Here is a 25,093-nt window from a genome sequence, read left to right as displayed (position 1 = left end):
TACAAGAGTTGATTACAAGGTCATTCCAGGCACGGCCACTTCAAGACAAAATACATTTAAAGCAATTGGGACCTCATCGGCCTGACCTAAAACTACAGCAAACTTCCCAGGACAGAGGAAAAATGTCCACACGTACATTCTCAAACGCCTGGTACACAAAAGCTGATTGGCTTACAGGGTGCCCTTTAAGAAATTCTCTGTTCTGCTTCCCCTGCTTGCTGTTTGGTGGTGAGTTTTCTTGGACAAATCAAGGAGTAACAGACTTGAAGCATTTGTCTGAAAAAATAAAGAAGCATTCACGCACAAGAAAGCATATGGAAAACCTGACTAGACTGGGAATGTTGGGGGAAGATGCTCCGATTGAGCAGCAGATAAATGATGCATACCGCAAAGCAATACAGAAACACAATGAAGCAGTTGATAGGAACAGACAGATTCTATCCAAAATAATTGATTGCATTCGTTTCTGTGGTGCTTTTGAACTGGCATTGCGAGGCCATGATGAATCGGAAGGTTCCCCAAATCCTGGAATATTCAAAGGCCTTGTGGATTTAGTAGCAAGCATAGACAAGGATATGGAAGCACATTTAGCACGTGCTACAGTCTTTAAGGGCACCTCTAAAACAATACAAAATGAACTTCTTGAGTGTATGCTCGAAATTATGAGAAGCTATATTGTGCAAGAATTGCAAAACACAGACTTTGTGGCTATTCAGGCTGATGACACCACTGATGTGGCCACTAAAACACAGTCCGTATTAGTGTTTCGATACATTGACAATGACAGACAAGTTGTGGAGAGGTTCTATGGTTTCACACATTTAAGAGACTCTAGTGCAGAAACCATTACTGCAGCTATACTGCGTCAACTGAGCTTAATTTTTCCAGAGCTGCCTCAAAAAAAAAAACTTATTGCGCAAAGCTATGATGGTGCGTCCGTAATGAGTGGAAGCCTTAGTGGAGTTCAGAATAGAATTCGAGATGTGTACCCTAATGCTCATTATGTGCACTGTTACGCTCACCAACTTAATCTTATTATGCAACAGGCAGTATCAAAGATCACTGAGACACGAATTTTCTTTCAGGATATAGGAGGCATGGCAGCATTCTTCTCACGTTCCCCCAAAAGAACAGAAGCACTTCATGACATTGTAGACAAAAGCGTTCCAAGGGGACCCTCAACTCGTTGGAACTTTAACATCCGTACAGTCAACCTAATCTATGAACATAAAGAGGACCTTCTGAAATGTTTTGTAGCCATAGAAGCCAATGATGAGTTTGATTACAAAAGTCAGACTGAAGCCCGTGGCTTTGCTAGAACACTACAAGACAGAGAGTTTCAGTTCTTACTGTTTTTATTTCATGATATAATGGTAGCTGTCGACCTGTTATACAATCAGTTACAAGCACGAGAGATAGATACTGTCAAAGTGCAGGTATATACTACTATGTTTGTACAAAGCATAAGCAAAGTGAGAGATGGGGTTGACAATTTACACAGCAAACTGCCAGAGAAATCTATTTTCTCAAACCACAGGAAAAACATCACCACTATGGTCCGAATTGCAAAGGAGATCTGTGACATTGTAATTGTGAAGGCAAAAGAGCGTTTTTCTTTCACAAAACATTTGGTGAGTGCCACATTATTGCAAAGTCAACAGTTTGCCAAATATGATGAATCCTTCCCGGAGCGTGCTCTGAATGAGGCTGTGGGAGCTTATCCTATGCTCAATAAAGAAGAGCTGAGAACTGAGTTGACTGTACTGTACGGAATGCCTGTGTACCGGAAGGCCACAAGTGCCTTGTCTTTGCTGGCTTTAATACATAAACTTAATACGGAAAAGTCACTTGGAGAGACAGTGGCTTTACTTAAAATTGTCATAACCACTCCTATGACAACAGTCGAGGCAGAACGATGTTTTTCAGCCTTAAAGAGGATTAAGACATTCCTGAGAAACACCATGCTTGAGGAAAGACTTAATGCTTTGGCAATGCTCTCTGTAGAGAGCAAGCTAGTTCAGAAAATCCCGGACTTTAACACTAAAGTTATTGAAAAGTTTGCTGCTCTTAAAGAGAGACGTGCTGATTTCATTTAGAAAAAGTAAACAATTTTGAATGCTGCTACTTTGCAACCAGTTTAGTTTGTTAAATAAAAAACATCTGTGAGTGAGGTACTCAGAAATGCATTGTATCTCGAAGTCTGTTATGAAGCTCTGTGGTTATACTGAATAAGCAGCTACCTATGTTATATGACATCTCTTTATTAATGTTATAACTGCACTTTTACAATTGCTTTATTAACCTTCCTGCTTTCTCAAATTTGCTTGAAAATGCACCATTTCTCTTCTCTTTTTTCAAAATTTTCTCGGGGGGAGAACCCCCCCGAACCCTCCTTATAGGGGTTCGGGCTCGCTCGCTACGCTCGCTCGCAACCGTCAAGTATACCAATCATTTTACGCCCCACCACTTTAAAATGTCACCAGCCGCCCCTGGGTACAGCACAGCACCCCCGATAAGGGGGATTAATACCAGGAGACACATGAAATCAAAGAGTGGGGGCATGAAAGGGGCGGGGGTGCTGCGTCCCTCTGTCTCTCTCTCTGCCCTGGTGGGGGTGTGGGGTGTGCGGGGGGGGGCTCTGTTACACAAGGAGCAAGTCTGTCCTACCAACCACCGAGAAGAAGGGGTGCAGCCCCCCAGTGAAGGTGTCATGGAAGGTGTGGAGATGGTCCCAGGTGTCTGCGTTGTACAAGGACAGCCGCCCCCCCTCATAGTCCAGGTAGAGCCCCAGCTTCAGGGGGGGCTGACGTAGCTCCAGGTGGGTGAGAATGGGGAGGAGAGCGACGTACGTTACATGATCCCACCGCGCCACAGCCCAGACTTCGCCTTTAATGGACTCACTGGTAATCTCCTCCCTTCCCAGAGTCTCTCGTGAGACCCCCACTGCCCACACCTCCTCCTGCAGCACCTGCACCTCCCAGTAATGCCTCCCAAAGGTGAACACCTCCCGCCCCAGCACAGAGAAATTGCCAATGAATCTCTTGGGATTGTGCCACAGAGGCTGTGGTCTGTCTGTCCGTGTCACACGTCTCCTGTCCTCCGACAGGATCAGGTGTCCATCAGCTGTGTCTGGATCCAGAGTCACCAGCGCTGCAGAGAGGGAGAGAGTGTTACTGACACACTGTGTGACCTCAGACAAATCACTGTCCCACCCAGAGACCCCAGCACTGCAGAGAGAGGAGAGAGTGTTAATGAGACACTGTGTGATCTCGGACAAGTCACTGTCCCATCCAGAGACCCCAGCACTGCAGAGAGAGGACAGAGAGTTAATGACACACTGTGTGACCTCAGACAAGTCACTGTCCCACCCAGAGACCCCAGCACCGCGGAGAGAGGAGAGAGAGTGACTGACACACTGTGTGACCTCGGACAAGTCACTGTCCCATCCAGAGACCCCAGCACTGCAGAGAGAGGACAGAGAGTTAATGACACACTGTGTGACCTCAGACAAGTCACTGTCCCACCCAGAGACCCCAGCACTGCAGAGAGATGAGTGAGAATTAATGACACATTGTGTGACCTCAGACAAGTCACTGTCCATCCCAGAGACCACAGCACTGCAGAGAGAGGAGAGCGAGTTAATGACACTCTGTGTGATCTCAGACAAGCCACAGTCCAGCCCTGAGACCGCAGCAATGCAGAGAGAGGAGCGAAAGTTAATGACACACTGTGTGACCTCAGGCAAGTCACTGTCCCACCCAGAGACCCCAGCACTGCAGAGAGAATAGAGAGTTAATGACACAATGTGTGATCTCAGACTATTACTGTCCAGCCCTCAGACCCGTGCACCGCAGAGAGGGTTAATAACACACTGTGTGACCTCAGGCAAGCCACTGTCCCACCCAGAGACCCCAGCACCACAGAGAGGAGAGGCTTAATGACACATTGTGTGACCTCAGACAAATCACTGTCCCACCCAGAGATCTCAGCACTGCAGAGAGGAGAGAGTTATTGACACAATGTGTGACCTCAGACAAGTCACTGCCCGCCCAAAGACCCTAGCACTGCAGAGAGAGAGTTACTGGCACACTATGTGACCTCAGACAAGACACTGTCTCACCCAGAGATACTAGCACTGTAGAGAGAGGAAAGAGAGTTACTGACACATAGTGTGACCTCAGACAAGTCACTGTCCCACCAGAGACACAAGCACAGCAGAGAGAAGGGAGAGTTACTGACACACTGTGTGACCTCAGACAAGCCTCTGTCCCACCCAGAGACCCCAGTACTTTAGAGACAGGAGCGAGAGTTAATGGCACACTGTGTGACCCCAGACAAGTTACTGTCCCACCCAGAGACCCCAGCACTGCAGAGAGAGGAGAGAGAGAGTTACTGACATATTGTGTGACCTCAGACAAGTCCCTGTCCCACCCACAGTCACAAGTATGCACTGATGTGCCCTCCACGGCCAGTGCTCCAACCCTTCTATTGATTCACCCTCTATCATTGGTAATGATGTGCACTCCAGACCAGTTGCTAATGGTACCACCATGCCCCGTCCTGATGTGACCTCTAGGTGCTTATGAGCCCTCCAAATCAGGCACTGATAACTCTCAGATCCTGGCATTGATGAGCCCTCAGATCTTGGCATTGATGAGCCCTCAGACCATGCCATTGATGTGCCCTCAGGCCCTGGCATTGACATGCCCTCAGACCTTGCCATTGATGAGCTCTCAGACCTTGGCATGTATGTGCCCTCAGACCTTGGCATTGATGACCCTCAGGCCTTGGCATGGATGGGCCCTCAGACCATGGCATTGATGTGCCCTCAGGCCCTGGCATTGTATGACCTCAGACCTTGGCATTGATGACCCTCAAGCCTTGACATTGATATGCCCTCAGACCTTGGCATTGATGAGCCCTCAGACCCTGGCATTGATGAGCCCTCAGACCTTGGTATTGATGAACCCACAGGCCATGGCATTGATGAGCCCTCAGGCCTTGGCATTGATGAGCCCACAGGCCATGGCATTGATGAGCCCTCAGACCTTGCCATAGATGTGCCCTCAGACCCTGGCATTGATGAGCCCTCAGACCTTGGCATTTATGACTATCAGGCATTGGCATGGATGTGCCCTCAGACCTTGGCATTGATGAGCCATCAGACCTTAACATTGATGACCCTCAGGCCTTGGCATGGATGTGCCCTCAGACCTTGCCATGGATGTGCCCTCAGAACTTTGGCATTGATGAGCCCTCAGACCTTGGCATTGATGACCTCCAGGCCTTGGCATTGATGAGCCCTCAGGCCTTGGCATTGATGAGCCCTCAGACCCTGGCATTGAAGTGCCCTCACACCCTGGCATTGATATGCCCTCCGGCCTTGGCATGGAAGTGCACTCAGGCCTTGGCATGGATGAGCCATCAGACCTTGGCATTGATGACCATCAGGCTTTGGCATTGATGACTCATAGGCCTTGGCATTGATGAGCCCTCAGACCTTGGCATTTTTGACCCTCAGGCCTTGGCATTGATGTGCCCTCAGGCCTTGCCATTGATATGCCCTCAGGGCCTGGCATTGATGTACCGTCAGTCCTTGGCATGGATGTGCCCTCAGACCTTGGAATTAATGACCCTCAGGCCTAGGCATTGGTGACCCTCAGGCCTTGGCATTGATGAGCCCTCAGACCCTGGCATTGATGTGCCCTCAGACCCTGGCATTGATGTGCCCTCAGTCCTTGGCATTGATGTGCTCTCAGCCTTTGGCATGGATGTGCAATCAGGCCTTGGCATGGATGTGCCCTCAGACCCTGGCATGGATGTGTCCTCAGACCCTGGCATTGATGGCCCTCAGGCCTTGGCATTGATGTGCCCTCAGACCTTACAATTGATGAGCACTCAGACCTTGGCATTGATGAACCCACAGGCCATGGCATTGATGAGCCCTCAGGCCTTGGCATGGATGTGCCCTCAGACCCTGGCATTGATGTGCCCTTAGACCCTGGCATTGATGAGCACTCAGACCTTGGCATTGATGAACCCACAGGCCATGGCATTGATGAGCCCTCAGGCCTTGGCTTTGATGAGCCCACTGGCCATGGCATTGATGAGCCCTCAGACCTTGCCATGGATGTGCCCTCAGACCCTGGCATTGATGTGCCCTTAGACCCTGGCATTGATGAGCCCTCAGACCTTGGCATTTATGACTATCAGGCATTGGCATTGACAAACCTAAATCGGGCCTCAAGTGTTTGCGCAGAGATACTCTTACTCAAGAGTCGATTCTAGCGCGGTATAAACCTATAATAAATAAATAAAATAAATAAATAAATTTGCTCCAATTTGACGGGAGATTTAAACCTGATTCCGTCAGACAGGAGCAAACATGGTGGTGCAGGCAGGGAGACTATTGTGCCTCAGGGGTGGGATCCCTGGGACACAATATGTGCGCTGACCACAGGGGTGGGTCCTCTGGCCATTAAAGGCTCAGGGGGGTGGGCTGCGTGGCTCCCCTTCTCTTTACTTTGAAGTGACAGCCCTGGGGGATGGGGTCCTCTGGCCATTAAAGGCTCAGGGGGGTGGGCTGCGTGGCTCCCCTTTTCTTTTCTTTGAAGTGACAGCCCTGGGGGATGGGGTCCTCTCTTTCTTTGCCTTCGTGGAATCATTAGTACTCGTTTTCACAAAAGGTGCAGGCAGTGGTAAACCTCCACTATATGCATAGGATTTGTTCAGGTCTGTCCAAGAGCATAGGTGGTTTTCAATGTATGAAAGGCAGTGGCCTGCAAAAAGCACATTCAAAACAAATAGTGTTCCGTGCAAGTCTTGTAATTAAATGTAAATGGCCAGAACAACATGTATTTTTATTCAAAAATCAAATATGCTTGTGGAAAGTTACATAGTAAAGTATTCCCACCTTTGTGGAGACACAGAGTCTCTCTCAGATGAGGCTGCAAATCTCTCCATGGAGTGGAATCTTCTGTTCCAGGCTCATTCCTCACCCTGGGGCAGCTCTGTCCAGGGAGACGTCCTTGTCTGTCATGAAGGTTGTACTGGGAAACTGGGACAGAGGAGGGAGAGACAGGTACAGAGATGGGGGAGGGAGGGAGAGAGAGACAGGTCAGAGAGGAGCCAGGGAGGAAGGATAGAAAGGTACAGAGAGATAGAGGGAGGAAGAGACATGTACAGATAGATGGAGGGAGAGACAGGTACAGAGAGATAGAGAGAGGGAAGGAGAGACGGGTACAGAGAGTTGGATGGAGAGACAGGTACACAGAGATGGAGGGTGGAGGAGGGAGAAACAGGTACATAGAGATGGAGGGAGTGACAGGTATAGAGATGGAGGGAGGGAGAAAGAGACAGGTACAGAGAGATGGAGGGAGGGAGAGACAGGTACAGAGAGAGAGAGGGAGGGAAAGACAGGTACAGAGAGATAGAGGAAGGAGGGAGGGAGAGACAGGTACACAGAGATGGAGGGAGGGAGAGGCAGGTACAAATATATGTAGAGAGAGACAGGTACAGAGAGATGGAGGGGGAGGAGGGAGAGACAGGTACAGAGAGATGGAGGGAGAGGCAGGTAATGAGAGGTGGAGAGAGAGACAGGTACAGAGAGATGGAGGGAGGAGGGAGAGATAGGTACAGAGAGATGGAGGGGGACACAGGTGCAAATAAATGGAGGGAGAGACAGGTACAGAGAGACAGAGGGTGGAGGGGGAGACAGGGGTAATGAGATGGAGGGAGGGAATAGCAGAGAGAGAAAAACGAAAGGGAGAGAAACAGCAAGAGAGAAAGAGAGAAATGGAGTGAAATAAAGGAAAAAAGAAGAGAAAGGGAGTTGGCCGAGAGACAGTGGAAGCGAGAGAGAATGGGAGTCAGAGAGGAAGAGAAAGAGAAAGCAAGAGGAGTCCAGATCAACCTGATAAAGTGGTTCATGCAACAAAGTGTTGCAATGTTTGATGGGATCTGGGAGTGACTCCTCTTTGTGGGTCTGGCAGCAGAATATTGTGGAATAAATATTGTCTGACAAAGATATTGTGCCATAAGTATCACACATTAGAGATAGAAGATCTACACTCAGAGATTCACTTTTTGTAAATTATATTTTAGACACTATATTAAAGTCAGACATTATTTTTATCAATGACACTCTGACACACAACCCTCTTTGTGTTTGTGTGTCTTTGCACAGCTGGAGATAGAAGTGCTGTCCACAGTAACACAAGAGCATCAGCAGTGGTGGAGGTACCACAGACCGGGGGATGAAGGACTGTGAGGGGTGTGAGCCTGACCAGTCTAGTACAACATGAACATATTTACATGTCAGAGTGTGAGGTGGAAGGCTGTGAGGGAGCAGAGTACCTACCAAGCGTGCAGCAGGTGCAGTGGCACCGGGGCCCAGGGCTGGGAGTGATGTGAGCTTGAACAGTCTAGTACATACAACATGACATGTTAGGAACATATTTACATGTCAGAGTGTGAGGTGGCAGGGTGTGAGGCAGGGGCATACCTACCAAGCGTGCAGCACGTGCTGTGGCCCTGGGCCCCAGGGCTGTGAGTGGCCCCAGGGCTGTGAGGGGCCCCAGGGCTGTGAGGGCCCTCTGCACTACAATTGCAGCTGCTTGAGAGCTCTTGGCACCCTTGCTACACCACTGGCATGAGGCAGATATGTCCAACGAGCTGCACTCGGTAGCAGTAAGAAGCCGGCATTTTCTTACACTACCCAAGACTGAACAATCCCTGCGTCTTTAACCCCCGCCCTCACTTTCAGCATCTCCTGTCCCAGAGTGACGCTCACTAACATGGCTGAACCCTAACACACATGAACATGTCATGTACTACAACATGCTGAAACAAGAGGCGAAAGGGTGTTTACCTGGACGGAGGCACAGAGAGGTTTTCAGAAGAGAGCGCAGAGGATTCTGGGAAGACCCCGGACCATCTCCAGCCTCGTCTTGGAGATCAGCAGAGCTCTGCACCCTGGGGCTGTAGAATACTGCTCTCTCCACTGCAGGGGGGGGAGGAGCCAGAAGAGAGGGAGAGGAGGGAGAGAGAGGTAGGGAGAGAGAGAGAGAGAGAGGAGGTGAAGAGAGAAAGAGAGGGAGAAGGGAGGTGGAGAGAGAGAGAGAAAGAGGGGCAGGGAGAGGGAGAGACAGAGGGAGAGGGAGAGAGAGAGAGCGAGAGGGGGGAGAGAGGGAGAGAGAGAGAGAGAGAGAGAGGGAGAGAGGGAGAGGGAGACAGAGAGCGAGAGAGGGAGAGAGAAAGATGGAACATTTAATACTGAGTCTTTCTTATTCATTACAAGACCCTTTACTGTGCATCTCTGAATGCAGCTCCTTTCTCTGCTTCTCAGTAAGGTGTGAAGTGTTTGTTGGTGATGAGTTCAGGAAGCTAAGTCCGGCTGCAGCCGCCACTGGCCCCAATATACACACAGGGCCTGGTGTAGGGTTTGCTGGAGAGTGAACTCTATTGCAAACATGAGGGAGGAGCCTGTCTGTCGAGACTCAGGGGCATATATATGAGATTTGTCACGGAGTGAGGCGCGGCAAGGCACCGTACTGCGCTGCGTGACAGTGAAAGGGCAGAAATGCACCGTATTTAAAAGAATATTTTCTCCTGCTCTAGTGTCATTATGGCTGAATAGCACCAACGCCGACACCCCTGCACCATGCTGCAAGGGTGCCTGTGTTGCATGGAGGTTTGTGTTCGTGCAGAATTGCACAAAAGCAGTCCTGGGAAGCATATTCCTCTTTCTATGTGTGCTGCAGAATCCCGCACACATAGAAAGACTAAGTAATGGGGAGAAATAAAGATATTTGTCCTCGTTATGCCACTTAGGGAAGACATATCTTTAGGCGCCTTCCCAGGTTTAGCAGTTCTGGTAAATCTGTGAATGCGTCAAAAACCATGGGAGTTGCGGGGAAGACCCACGTAACGCCCACGTAACACCCACGTAACGCCTCGCTAGCGCAGAATAAGGCAACACAGTGATTTGCGCCGCTTTGCGTTAGTCGAGATTTAGGAGGCCACTCAGGGCCACCCGAAGAGGCCTTGCATGACTTCATTAGCTCGTTTTTCAGTTGCGGCGTGTATGTTTCACGTTGCGTGATGCAACCGCGATTCAACTGGGGTCATAAATATGGCCCTCAGTACGCAGCCTCACTTAGACAGGTGGACCGTAAAGTTTCCTTTGACAGAGCCCCTGTTGCCTCCATTGACAAAAAAAGTTCCTCTGACGGCCCAACAGAGCAGGGGCCGTTGGAGGAAAGGCCTTACACCTCCCGCCCTATGTGGTGTGGACGTGTTTTCCGTGTCCGTCACGCTGAACTGCCTTCCCATGATCGTAATCCAAAATTGACAAAACATTTCTAGGAGTTCACTTAGAAACCTTTGTGAAGTGTGTAACCCTCTTTCCTAAAGATCATAAGTGTCTGGAAAACACTTGAACTCAATAACCTTCTGGGCCGTATTAAATGTAGAGTTCACTGTGCCTGTGTGCGTCCTATTACAGAAAATGCGCTGTTCCCAGGGCAGGCCTTTCCTAAAGCCTCTTGTTTTGTCATTCACTGTGCAGGTGGCGGCCTTGAGGGGATGTCCTAGGATTCCCATTCCACGTCTCAAGGTAAAGCTGCACTAGTGAGCACACGGGAGAAGGGGCATAAAGAGTGTAAATGAACAACTCTCGTGCGCCCACTGACACCAAGTAAATGACATCACCATTCCATCACTACTCTCAGCACTCGGAACACTGCATAATAATCATAATAATAATAATAACAATAAAACCCATCATCACAATCACGATCAACATCAGCTCCATCATCAGCATCATCATCATAGTCCATCACTAACTCTCAGCACTCGGAACACTGCATAATAATCATAATAATAATAATAACAATAAAACCCATCATCACAATCACGATCAACATCAGCTCCATCATCAGCATCATCATCATTGTCCATCACTAACTCTCAGCACTCGGAACACTTCATAATAATCATAATAATAATAATAATACCCATCATCAGAATCACCATCAACATCAGCTCCATCATCAGCATCAGCATCATCATCATCATTAATATCATCTCCATCTCCATCATCCTCATCATCATCGTCCATCACTAACTCTCAGCACTCGGAACACTGCATAATAATCATAATAATAATAACAATAACAATAATACCCATCATCAGAATCACCATCAACATCATCTCCAACATCATCATTGTCCATCACTAACTCTCAGCACTCGGAGCACTGCATAATAATCATAATAATAATAACAATAAAACCCATCATCACAATCACGATCAACATCAGCTCCATCATCAGCATCATCATCATTGTCCATCACTAACTCTCAGCACTCGGAACACTTCATAATAATCATAATAATAATAATAATACCCATCATCAGAATCACCATCAACATCAGCTCCATCATCAGCATCAGCATCATCATCATCATTAATATCATCTCCATCTACATCATCCTCATCATCATTGTCCATCACTAACTCGCAGCCCTCGGAACACTTCCTAATAATCATAATAATAATAATAACAATAATACCCATCATCAGAATCGCCATCAACATCATCTCCAACATCATCATTGCCCATCACTAACTCTCAGCACTCGGAGCACTTAATAATATTAATAATAATAATAAAACCCATCATCATAATCACCATCAACATCATCTCCATCATCATCATCATCATCATAGTCCATCACTAACTCGCAGCCCTCAGAGCACTTAATTATCATCAGCTTCAGCATCATCACCATCTCCATCTCCATCCTCATTGTCCATCACTAACTCGCAGCCCTCGGAACACTTCATAATAATCATAATAATAATAATAACAATAATACCCATCATCATAATCACCATCATTATCATCTCCATCATCCTCATCATCATCATTCTCCATCACTAACTCGCAGCGCTCAGAGCACTTAATTATCATCAGCTTCAGCATCATCACCATCTCCATCTTCATCATCCAGGAGAATGTACATATTAAACTATGTTTAAGACAAATCTTTGAGTCAGACATTACTGCTGAGGCCGACGGCCACCTCCTAACTGTAATTCTGTGGTTACAATGTAGAAGCAGGAGCCTCTATTTCTTTTCATCTGTAGTTTATCTAATCATGCCTGAAGCAGAGAGGCCCTTTCACGTGCCACGGGGAGAGGAGGGGGTCTTAGGGTGTCTGAAAGTCAACTCCACACTTCTTACCCAGACGGTAGAGCACGATGTTTATGAATATGTTGACTGCAACCGTCACTCCCACGGTTATCGCCTGCATCCTTAGACGAGGGATCTCCCGGCCACCTGGAGAGGAAATCACAGAATCCTGCGTTAGCTTTACATGTGGAAGTGGATCACCAGCCTGTAGCTGGAGTACAATATCACAGAACAGCCTGTAACATCCTCAGTTAATGTGTGTCAAGTCACTCCAATGACTATCAGTGTGTGTCAAGACTGGTCACTGAGTCTCAGTGTGTACCAAGACTAGTCACTGAGTCTCGGTGTGTGTCAAGACTGGTCACTGAGTCTTGGTGTGCCAAAACTGGTCACTGAGCCTCATTATGTGCCAACACTGGTCACTAAGTCTCAGTGTGTGTCAAAACTAGTCCCTTAGTCTCAGTGCGTGTCAAAACTGGTCACTAAGTCTTATTGTGTTCCAAAACTGGTCACTGAGTCTCAGTGTGTACCAAGACAGGTCACTGAAGACCTGATTCACAAAGGGCCACCGCACTCATGGCAGAGTCCCCACAGTCATTACGGAGATTCCGCCCCGAATGTGGAGACTCCCTCATGACTGTTGGGCCTCTGCCACAAGTTCTGAGGCCCTTTATGAATCAGGCCCTGAGTCTTTGTGTGTGGGAAGACTGCTCACTGAATCTCAGTGTGTTCCAAGACTAAAAGTGCCTCTCCTTATCTGCTGAGATTGACCAGCGGCTCTCAGTGTGTGCCAAGATTGAACAATGAATCTTACTGAGCACCCAGAAAGATCAGTGTGTATTGGTTACAGCTGAGAATCTGTGAAGGACAGTGAGTGACCCTCAGTGTTTGCCAGGGCTGAAAGTAAGTCTCAGTTTGATGCAAGGTATGTCAGTGACTCAGTGTTTCTACAGGGACTGGCTAGTGACCCTCAGTGTGTGCAACGTCTTGACTAACACATACTGCATGTGCCAATTCAGCATTATCCCTCACTGTGTGTGCTGCATCGTGAATGCCACTTACCCCATAGAAGACTGGACTGTGACTCACTGAGTGTACCATATGTGGTCTGTGGCTCATGAGTTTGTGCCAAAGCTGTGCCAAAGCTAGACTCTACCTATAAATGTGTTCAAAGTCTTAACACTGAATCTCAGTTGGTGCAGACGCTTACTAGAGACTTTGGTATTTTTTAAAGTTGGACAATGTTTGTTTGTTTGTATGTGTGTGTCAATGCTGACCATAGCCTCTGGGTGTGTGTCAGTGCTGAACATATCCTCTCGGTGTATGTCAATGCTGACCAAAGCCTCTCGATGTGTGTCAGTGCTGACCATAGCCTCTTAATGTGTGTCAGTGCTGACCATAGCCTCTCAGTGTGTGTCAATGCTGAGCATAGCCAATGGGTGTGTGTTAGTGCTGACCATAGCCTTGTGGTGTGTGTCAGCGCTGACCATCGCCTCTCAGTGTGTGTCTGTGCTGACCATAGCATCTCGGTGTGTGTCAGCGCTGACCATCGCCTCTCAGTGTGTGTCACTGCTGACCATACCTCTCAGTGTGTGTCAATGCTGACCATAGCCTCGGGGTGTGTGTCACTGCTTACCATAGCCTCTCAGTGTGTGTCAATGCTGACCATAGCCTCTCAGTGTGTGTCACTGCGGACCATACCTCTCAGTGTGTGTCCATGCTGACCATAGCCTCTGGGTGTGTGTCACTGCTGACCATAGCCTCTCAGTGTGTGTCAATGCTGACCATAGCCTCTGGGTGTGTGTCAGTGCTGACCATAGCCTCTTGGTGTGTGTCAGTGCTGACTATAGCCTCTCGGTGTGTGTCAAAGCTGATGTTGCCTCTTGGTGCATATCAGTGCAGACCATTGCCTCTCAGTGTGTGTCAGTGCTGACCATAGCCTCTCAGTGTGTGTCAGTGCTGACCATAACATATTGGTGCATCTCAGTGCAGACCATTGCCTCTCGGTGTGTGTCAGTGCTGACCATAGCCTCTCAGTGTGTGTCAGTGCTGACCATAACATATTGGTGCATCTCAGTGCAGACCATTGCCTCATCGGTGTGTGTCAGTGTTGACCATAGCCTCTCAGTGTGTGTCAGTACTGACCATAGCCTCTCGGTGTGTGTCAGTGCTGACTATAGCCACTCAATGTGTGTCAATGCTGACTATAGCCGATGGGTGTGTGTCAGTGCTGACCATAGCCTCGGAGTGTGTGTCAGCGCTGACCATCGCCTCTCAGAGTGTTTCTTTGCTTACCATAGTAACTCAGTGTGTGTCAGCACTGACCATTGCCTCTCAGTGTGTGTCACTCCTGACCATACCTCTGAGTGTGTGCCCATGCTGACCATAGCCTCTGGGTGTGTGTCACTGCTGACCATAGCCTTTCAGTGTGTTTTAATGCTGACCATAGCCTCTCAGTGTGTGTCAGTGCTGATTATAGCATCTCGGTGTGTGTCAACGCTGACCATCACCTCTCAGTGTGTGTCACTGCTGACCATAGCCTCTCAGTGTGTGTCAATGCTGACCATAGCCTCTGGGTGTGTGTCAGTGCTGATCATAGCATCTCGGTGTGTGTCAGCACTAACTATAGCCTCTCAGTGTGTGTCAATGCTGACCATAGCCTCTGGGTGTGTGTCAGTGCTGACCATAGCCTCTTGGTGTGTGTCAGTGCTGACCATAGCCTCTCAGTGTGTGTCAGTGCTGACCATAGCCTCTCAGTGTGTGTCAGTGCTGATCATAGCATCTCGGTGTGTGTCAGCACTGACTATAGCCTCTCAGTGTGTGTCAATGCTGACCATAGCCTCTGGGTGTGTGTCAGTGCTGACCATAGCCTCTTGGTGTATGTCAATGCTGACCAAAGCCTCTCGATGTGTGTCAGTGCTGACCATAGCCTCTTAATGTGTGTCAGTGCTGACCATAGCCTCTCAGTGTGTGTCAATGCTGACCATAGCCTCTGGGTGTGTGTCAGTGCTGACCATAGCCTCTTGGTGTATGTCAATGCTGACCAAAGCCTCTCGATGCATATCAGTGCAGACCATTGCCTCTCAGTGTGTGTCAGTGCTGACCATAACATATTGGTGCATCTCAGTGCAGACCATTGCCTCTCGGTGTGTGTCAGTACTGACTATAGCCTCTTGGTGTGTGTCAGTGCTGACTATAGCCTCTCGGTGTGGGTAGGTGCTTACGTTGCCTCCTGGTGTGTGTCAGTGCAGACCATAGCCTCTGGGTGTGTGTCAGAGCTGACCATAACCTCTTGGTGCATGTCAGTGCTGACCTTAGCCTCTGGCTGAATGTCAGTGCAGACCATAGCCTCTCGGTGTGTGTCAGTGCTGACCATAACATATTGGTGCATGTCAGTGCAGACCATAGCCTCTCGGTGTGTGTCAGTGCAGACCATAGCCTCTCGGTGTGTGTCAGTGCTGACCATAGCCTCTCAGTGTGTGTCAGTGCTGACCATAGCCTCTGGCTGTCTGTCAGTACTGACTATAGCCTCTTGGTGCGTGTCAGTGCTGACGTTGCCTCTGGGTGTGTGTCAGAGCTGACCATAACCTCTTGGTGCATGTCAGTGCTGACCATAGCCTCTGGCTGAATGTCAGTGCAGACTATAGCCTCTCAGTGTGTGTCAGTGCTGACCATAACATATTGGTGCATGTCAGTGCAGACCATAACATATTGGTGCATGTCAGTGCAGACCATAGCCTGTCGGTGTGTGTCAGTGCAGACCATAGCCTCTCGGTGTGTGTCAGTGCTGACCATAGCCTCTCAGTGTGTGCCAGTGCTGACCATAGCCTCTCAGTGTGTGTCAGTCCTGACCATAACATATTGGTGCATGTCAGTGCACACCATAGCCTGTCGGTGTGTGTCAGTGCAGACCGTAGCCTCTCGGTGTGTGTCAGTGCTGACCATAGCCTCTCAGTGTGTGCCAGTGCTGACCATAGCCTCTCAGTGTGTGTCAGTACTGACCATAGCCTCTCGGTGTGTGTCAGTGCTGACCATAGCCACTCAATGTGTGTCAGTGCTGACCATAGCCTCTCAGTGTGTGTCAATGCTGACCATAGCCTCTCGGTGTGTGTCAATGCTGACTATAGCAGATGGGTGTGTGTCAGTGCTGACCATAGCCTTGGAGTGTGTGTCAGCGCTGACCATCACCTCTCAGTGTGTGTCTGTGCTTACCATAGTAACTCAGTGTGTGTCAGCACAGACCATTGCCTCTCAGTGTGAGTCACTGCTGATCATACCTCTCAGTGTGTGTCACTGCTGACCATACCCTTTCACTGTGTGTCAATGCTAACCATAGCCTCTCAGTGTGTGTCAGTGCTGATCATAGCATCTCGGTGTGTGTCAACGCTGACCATCACCTCTCAGTGTGTGTCACTGCTGACCATAGCCTCTCAGTGTGTGCCAATGCTGCCCATAGCCTATGGGTGTGTGTCAGTACTCCCTATAGCCTCTTGGTGCATGTCAGTGCTGACTATAGCCTCTCAGTGTGTGTCAGTGCTGACGTTGCCTCTTGATGTGTGTCAGTGCAGACCGTAGCCTCTGGGTGTGTATCAGAACTGACCATAACCTCTTGGTGCATGTCAGTGCTGACTATGGCCTCTGGCTGAATGTCAGTGCAGACCATAGCCTCTCGGTGTGAGTCAGTACAGACCATAGCCTCTCAGTGTGTTTCAGTGCTGACCATAGCCTATCGGTGTGTGTCAGTGCTGACCATAGCCTCTCGGTGTGAGTCAGTGCAGACCATAGCCTCTCAGTGTGTTTCAGTGCTGACCATGGTCTCTCAGTGTGTTTCAGTGCTGACCATAGCCTCTTGGTGTGTGTCAGTGCTGACCATAGCCTCTCGGTGTGAGTCAGTGGCGTAGCTAGGGGGGGGGCGGTGGGGGCGGTCCGCCCCAGGCGGCACTATTTTGGGGGGGGACAAAGGCATTCAGATAAGGCTCGGCTTGCTTTCGTGGACGTTCGGGGACGGGCAGAGAAAGAATAGGACTCGGGCAATGTCGTCTTCTTTTTTGTGCTGGCAGCTGTCCCCCCCCATTTTCCTATTATTCTCTCTCTTTCTGTCTTGCTACTCACTTACTGAAAACCGTAACTTGAAGAAACGGTTTGCAACCTCTCTTTCCTTCTTTCATTTAGTTGCTTCCCTGTGAAATGGATCCAAAAAAGATAAACACTCTTGCATGAAATGCCCTTTTTCTGACATTTTTCTATTCCAAAGTGCAGCGGGATGGAGAGAAATAGAAGGTTTTAAATATGAAAAATAAATAGATAACTAAATAAAGCAAGACAGAGTGGTTGCAAAGTGGCCAGATTGGTTTTATTCACATCCAAATACATCAGCATCACTTTACAGAGTTTGCCAGTGAAGCGCTACTTTTGTTTTCTCGTCTTTCTTTGAACAGCATTGTTGTCCCTAGGTGGAAGTGTACCATTCCGGGAGGGACTGCAATACCTGGTTGATGGGTGGATTGGAAAACAAAATGTGTACCATGGCTCTGTGTTTATGGATGTGGTCTTTTTAAAACATACTGCTTACGTTTTGTAAGGATATAAGCAATGGACATTGAAACGGTTCCCTTCAGGGCCCTCTACTCATGTCCTTAACTTTTCAGGTAAAACCACTTGCTGATTTCTGAATAGTGAGTGAGAGATTGTTAAGGTAACCATGTTGTTTCTGCTTACATTTCACATGCTTTACTTAATCTTGCATTCCCTATGAGTGTTTGCTTTTACTTTTTTTTTTTAGGCAGCATATTACTCTTATCAAGTGCATAATTTAAATTGAGCCACATCCAAGTGTTTATAGCGGGCACAATTAGGTTGTAGCTGAAGGCAGTGCGAGTTTCTCTCAGTGGGGCAGTATGGTGTTCAGTAGGGGAGAGGATGTGGCACTATGGCCAGAGCTGTCGAATTTGGAACTGGGGAACTGGGTTCAGCCTTAATGACCAGTCCATCAGACCACTCTACTGAGGGAGCATATTCCCATGCTAGACCTTAGAAGACCCCACTAGACCTTAGAAGGCCTGATGTCTTAGCACAAGCAGGTGTACCCTAGTGGTGTCAATTGTGAGTTAACCTTGAAGGCCTGTCCACCACAATCCATACTGAAGTTCATCTCCAGTCCTGCGGGCAGGCCTACGAAGCAGCACACCCTAGAGCAACAGTGATCCAGTCACTCTGACTCTGTCACTGAGGTCACATAAACCTTGAGCAGGTTAGGGCTGTGCGAACGGTGTGACTGCACTGGGTACCTATTTCGGGTGGGTGCGTAGGGTTTGCAAGTATATTATGGTTTAAAAAAAACTTGCTACCTCCTTCCTGGCCTCCAGCAATTTTCAGAAACAATAAAAATGTCATGATAACTTCGGTGATTAATGTTCTTCCTAGAGAGAGATCTGAGTTTTGTCTAGTGGAAGGGTTGACTCCTGGAACGGTAGCACAGAGGGTTAATGTGCCTGCTTCAAAGAACATGTACCATGCAGATCACAAAGTGCACTGCTTTAATGGGGGGACCATGATGAATGGTCATTTAATGTCAGCTGTAGATGATGGATCCCTGAACAGTGTCATGTATGTGCATGTTTGCATTGTGCTGAGGGGCTTACCAGGGAAGTGTTCACGCAGCTCTCTGATGGATGTCACATGCGGTTTATCTGAGTCCCCAGAAAGATCATGCAGTCTGTGTGTCCTCTTTTGTACTGCCAGTCATCGGTGTATTCAACTGTGTAGCCTTGGACCGTGTCATGTATGTGCATGTAACTTGCATGATTGAGGTAACTATTAGCGGCGATACTACGTGTCTCTCGGTCCTCTTTCAAGTGCTTGCCGCCCTTTTTCCCCAGCAAACCCCCCCTCCCCCAGTGGCGGCAATCTGAGAGATAGCCTCGGGCGCCACAAGCTCTAGCTACGCCTCTGGTGTGAGTCAGTGCAGACCATAGCCTCTCAGTGTGTTTCAGTGCTGACCATAGCCTCTCAGTGTGTTTCAGTGCAGACCATAGCCTCTCAGTGTGAGCCAGTGCAGACCATAGCCTCTCAGTGTGAGTCAGTGCAGACCATAGCCTCTCAGTGTGTTTCAGTGCAGACCATAGCCTCTCAGTGTGTTTCAGTGCTAACCATAGCCTCTCAGTGTGTTTCAGTGCTGACCATAGCCTCTCGGTGTGTTTCAGTGCTGACCATAGCCTCTCGGTGTGTGTCAGTGCAGACCATAGCCTCTCAGTGTGAGTCAGTGCTGACCATAGCCTCTCAGTGTGTTTCAGTGCAGACCATAACCTCTCGGTGTGTGTCAGTACTGACCATAGCCTCTCAGTGTGACTCAGTGCAGACCATAACCTCTCAGTGTGTTTCAGTGCTGACCATAGCCTCTCAGTGAGTTTCAGTGCTGACTATAGCCTCTCAGTGTGTTTCAGTGCTGACCATAGCCTCTCGGAGTGTGTCAGTGCTGACCATAGCCTCTCAGTGTGTTTCAGTGCTGACCATAGCCTCTGAGTGTGTTTCAGTGCTGACCATAGCCTCTCAGAGTGTGTCAGTGCTGACCATAGCCTCTTGGTGTGTGTCAGTGCTGACCATAGCCTCTCAGTGTGTGTCAGTGCTGACCATAGCCTCTCGGTGTGTGTCAGTGCTGACCATAGCCTCTCATTGTGTTTCAGTGCTAACTATAGCCTCTCAGTGTGTTTCAGTGCTGACCATAGCCTCTCGGAGTGTGTCAGTGCTGACCATAGCCTCTCAGTGTGTTTCAGTGCTGACCATAGCCTCTCGGAGTGTGTCAGTGCTTACCATAGCCTCTTGATGTGTGTCAGTGCTGACCATAGCCTCTCAGTGTGTGCCAGTGCTGACCATAGCCTCTCGGTGTGTGTCAGTGCTGACCATAGCTTCTCGGTGTGTGTCAGTGCTGACCATAGCCCTCTCAGTGTGCGTCAGTGCTGACCATAGCCTCTCAGTGTGTGTCAGTGCTGACCATAGCCTCTCAGTGTGAGTCAGTGCTGACCATAGCCTCTCAGTGTGTTTCAGTGCTGACCATAGCCTCTCGGTGTGTGTCAGTACTGACCATAGCCTCTCGGTGTGAGTCAGTGCAGACCATAGCCTCTCAGTGTGTTTCAGTGCTGACCATAGCCTCTCATTGTGTTTCAGTGCTGACTATAGCCTCTCAGTGTGTTTCAGTGCTGACCATTGCCTCTCGGAGTGTGTCAGTGCTGACCATAGCCTCTCAGTGTGTTTCAGTGCTGACCATAGCCTCTCAGTGTGTTTCAGTGCTGACCATACCCTCTCGGAGTGTGCCAGTGCTGACCATAGCCTCTTGATGTGTGTCAGTGCTGACCATAGCCTCTCAGTGTGTGCCAGTGCTGACCATAGCCTCTCGGTGTGTGTCAGTGCTGACCATAGCCTCTCGGTGTGTGTCAGTGCTGACCATAGCTTCTCAGTGTGCGTCAGTGCTGACCATAGCCTCTCAGTGTGTGTCAGTGCTGACCATAGCCTCTCGGTGTGTGTAAGTGCTGACCATAGCCTCTCAGTGTGTTTCGGTGCTGACTATAGCCTCTCAGTGTGTTTCAGTGCTGACCATAGCCTCTCGGAGTGTGTCAGTGCTGACCACAGCCTCTTGGTGTGTGTCAGTGCTGACCATAGCCTCTCAGTGTGTGTCAGTGCTGACCATAGCCTCTCGGTGTGTGTCAGCGCTGACCATAGCCTCTCAGTGTGTTTCAGTGCTGACCATAGCCGCTCAGTGAGTGTCAAGACTTGCCATTGCCTCTCAATGTGCACCAAGAATGGACTGCTGTCTCTTTGAGTGTCAAGTGTAGTCACTGATCAGCTACCAGCTTATCATCAATGTGAGCATACATAAAGAAGTATATATTTGCTGCTCTAACCCCACATCTGCTTACCATGTCAATATTTTGTTAGACAATATTGTGGAGTTGATATTTGCTCGAATCACCACTAACAACTTTGGAGCACATTTACTATTTGTTCACGCAACACAACTTTAAATGCGTGAAAGGGAGAGGACATGAGTGTGCCACATTTACACAGACATGGCGCATTGCTACTCTCTTCTTATGCTGGTGCACGGTATGCTTCCTAGCACCAATGCGGACACCCTTGCTCTATGGTGCAAGGGTGCCTGCGTTACTGGCAGGATTGTTTTTGTGCGGGAAGGGACACCTTCCCGAACAAAAACAATCCGTAGTGGCATATTCTTATTTCTATGTGTGTTGCAGGATGCTGCACACTTAGAAAGAGGAGCTAAGGAGAAATAAAGCTATTTCTAGATGTTATGCGTCTGTCAAGCAGGCGCACCATTCCGGCATAAACCCAGGTTTACAAGTGTTTGTAAACCTGGATTTGCATCAAAATATATGGATGGATGGATGCACGGGAACTCCCATTCTCCCTCCAGATAACTCCTACACGAAGCAAAGTAACACCAGGCAGCACAATGCGCTTCTTGTGTTACTTTGTATTTACTAAACCACACAGAGCCACGCTAAGTCCAACCATGCAAAGCCTTTTCTCAGGGCCAAAAGCTCTTTGTGTCGCTTTGCTCCAAGTGGGCGTCCTTGGGGTTTGATGTGGGTGGATCAACACAAACGCCCACAATTTTTTATTTATGTATAAATTAATACCTCCTTGAAGCAGGCATTAACGAGGGGAAAATTTGTATTTATACATAAAATCTACAGATTGCATGTGTGTTGCAAGACACAGAACAAGTCCAAATGTGTGCCATGCTTTTGAGTTTGTGTAGGTGCAGGAATGTGTACTGGGAAGGTCTGCTTCCAGTACATATCCTACACTATACAACACAAACTCAGCTCTGCACGATGGTACTAGGCTGTCTGTGTCGTAAGGCATCCTAATTAGAGCACCAGCACAGGCGAAGACAGCAGCAACAGCAGGAGCATCTTAGCTGATATGGCCCTACAAACTCTATAACTTCGCCCTAAGCTACGCAGTGCAGCAAATCCACCTGCTGCGTTGCGTGTACTGCTAATAGGTGTGTTTCCATCAGCTGCCCTGCAATGACCCTGTTCAGATTATAATTTGTTTACTCTGGCCAGACTGAGTGTGACACACTACTAGATAAGAGAGGGGGTCTTCAGCTCCCCTGCCCAGACTGCATATCACTAACCATGAACTTCATATAAGACTTACTCACCTCTGTCCTGAGAGACTGCATCAGAATTACCTGTAGATGAAGTTGGATTCATTCTGTGATCCCTCCTCGGTGCCGTAGGAGCCTCCACTAGTGCTCAGGATACTCAGAGGTGCTGGAAGCAGTGAGAGGTACTCGGGTCTGAGCTGCATCTGATGAGCAGTCCTGGGAGGGATCTATAAAACAGGTACAGATACAGGAAACTGCACTTAGAAAGAGCTGATGGTGGCATTGTGCAATCTGTGTGGGGGAATGAGGAGTGTGCAGAAAAACAGCTCAGAATAGCCTCCATATCTCACTTACGAAGCATGTGTGCATGTGCTGAAACTCCAGACAACACCTCCAGCATAAGCCATGTGTCACCGTGAGTGTGTGTGTGTGTGTGTGTGTGAGTGTCTGTGTGTGTGTGTGTGTGTGTGTGTGTGTGTGAGAGAGAGAGAGAGAGAGACAGAGAGAGAGTAAGAGACTAGAAGTTCAGGCTGAGGATAAATGCTATGATTCCTAAGCCATGTGCACCGTGGACTGTGTGTGACTGTGTGTGTGTGTGTGTGTATGTGCGTGCGTGTGTGTGTGTGTGTGTGTGTGCATGAGAGAGAGAGAAAGAGAGAAGATGATCAGACTGAGCATAAATTATATGCCTCCTAAGCCATGTGCTACCATGGATGGTGTGTGAGTGAGTGTGTGTGACAGAGAGAGAGAGAGAAGGAGAGGAGAAGATGATCAGACTGAGGATAAATGATATGCCTCAAAATACGTTTTACCACTGACTGTGTGTGAGTGTGTGTGTGTGTGTCAGAGAGAGAGAAAGAGAGGAGAAGATGATCAGACTGAGGATAAATGATATGCCTCATAAGCCATGTGTCACTGTGGACTGTGTGTGAGTGAGTGTGTGTGACAGAGAGAGAGAGAGAAGGAGAGGAGAAGATGATCAGACTGAGGATAAATTATATACTGCTGGAAACAAACTGTACCCTATGGATGAGTCCCAACCACAGTTCCCTCTAAGGTGCGCGCGTGCGCGGCCACTCTTCTTTTTTCCTGTTGCCACGCAGTGATGGATTTACAGCGCGTGCACTTTTTATGTAGCAGGTGGCTGGTAACTCCTTCTTCTTCAACATTCTGTCATTGGTTTATGTGAGCTGGTAAAGGGTTCCACATTAATACTCAAATAACTCTACAGCTTTCCTTTTATTTAAACTGTAAAGGTTTCAAAGTTCAGAATGGAAAAGCAGTATGACTAGTTTCTAAAAACATGCAAAGTGACATGTTTTCATGTCTGAATGCTGCAGTGAGATGTTGGGTTTTTCTTTGGAATGGTGATTTTTCTCATTATAAAAGCTTCTCTGTAACACAAACATGGATTCTCATGCCTTGTTCACATTAAAGTTTATTTAGGATATTCAAAATTGCTGAAGAGAACTGAGACCTTTTGGGCAGGTTGTTTTGCTTGGGGTAGACAGATAGAGAGATGGGTATGCTAGTGCAATGTCCAAAAAAAAACGGCTGTTGTTAGGTTGGTGCTAAGGGCTGCTGAAGACTCTTGACTGCTACGTCAGTCCGGACCTGCATCAAATCCATCTTCCCCAGCGCAAAGAGCATAAACTATTTGGTTAATGTATCCCCGCACTGACCAGCAGGACACCCCAATCCTGACTGTTGTCACCCAGGTACAGACACATAGGACACTGTGAGAAGGTTCTAGAACCTGCTACTGGGGTCAGACTCAGCTGACTTCTGCGGGGAAAGTAAACTTAATATATATATCCCTGTCAAATATAGCTCTTAATGTATGTGATAGTTTATGTTGAGGAACGTGTACGTTCGATGATATGGGTATCGAAACCCAGTGAGGTAAATTGACTTGCCTAGGATCACACAGTGAGACAGCATGACTAAAGATAACACAAATCAGTCATAAAAAGGGAACATGAATGGAGGTGGAAGGAGTAAATATTTGTGCATCATAGCAATTAGCTATGGATTTTAGCATTTCACTTGCTGGTGTATTTTTTTATTTTTTTCTACTATTTATAATTTTATCTTCAACCATCTGTACGAGGCCAGCTGTCTTTAGGATATGAGGTGCTTTATAAACTATAGCATTAAAAAGGATGAATGTGTATTAGTGTTTGCCATGTGTGCATCAATGGGTGTTTTTAGGGATGCGCCGTACTTGTACCTGCAGTTTTGTCGAAATTACATGTGTGTAAATGTGCTTTGTGTGTCTAGAGGCCCCGTATGACAATGCCCATAGGGACTGAGTCAGCAGAAAACAAAAACTGCAAGTCTCACAACGTACACGAGATGCATGCTGTTTACACTGCCCACATGTACTTCAAGAACACTCATATGTGAAAGGGAAATAAAGGCAAATTGTGCAACTTGATTTCAATGGAAGAGAGAAATGAAAGAGGAACACATTTGTAAGAGTAGGATACAGAAGAGGCATAGCAACCTAAGGTGAGGAATACAAAGAACAAGCAATAAAGAATGGGAGAGAGAGAGGGCGAAAGGCAAGGGGCCTCATGTAGGTAGCATACCAGTTACCACTTCTAAAATACCGAACGATACCGAATCGGTATTTTAGAAGTGGTAACTCGTATGTAGGTAATGAGTCGGTATTTTTTACCGATTCGTTACAATTCGGTAATTACCGAATCGGTATTTACCGATTCGGTAATGAGGCATACCTTCCCATTGATGGGAAGGTATG

The 25,093-nt window shown here is 48.0% G+C and overlaps 1 protein-coding gene across 1 annotated transcript; it reads right to left on the bottom strand.

Annotated features, from left to right (window-relative positions):
* Positions 1-1,382: 1,382 nt before the first annotated feature.
* Positions 1,383-22,549, bottom strand: LOC146813516 (erythroid membrane-associated protein-like). Its single transcript, XM_085614764.1, has 5 exons — positions 22,414-22,549; positions 12,249-12,344; positions 8,870-9,001; positions 6,914-7,057; positions 1,383-3,150 (listed from the first exon to the last, which is right to left on the bottom strand). The coding sequence occupies exons 1-5, from the start codon at positions 22,433-22,435 to the stop codon at positions 2,642-2,644; spliced, it is 903 nt and encodes a 300-aa protein (XP_085470890.1). The 5' UTR covers positions 22,436-22,549; the 3' UTR covers positions 1,383-2,641.
* Between the last annotated feature and the right edge of the window lie 2,544 nt (positions 22,550-25,093).

This window comes from Triturus cristatus, chromosome 7 (genome assembly GCF_964204655.1).
Source record: "Triturus cristatus chromosome 7, aTriCri1.1, whole genome shotgun sequence".
NCBI lineage: Eukaryota > Metazoa > Chordata > Amphibia > Caudata > Salamandridae > Triturus > Triturus cristatus.
Note: the sequence above shows the minus strand (reverse complement) of the source record. Positions and strands in the feature narration are given on the sequence as shown.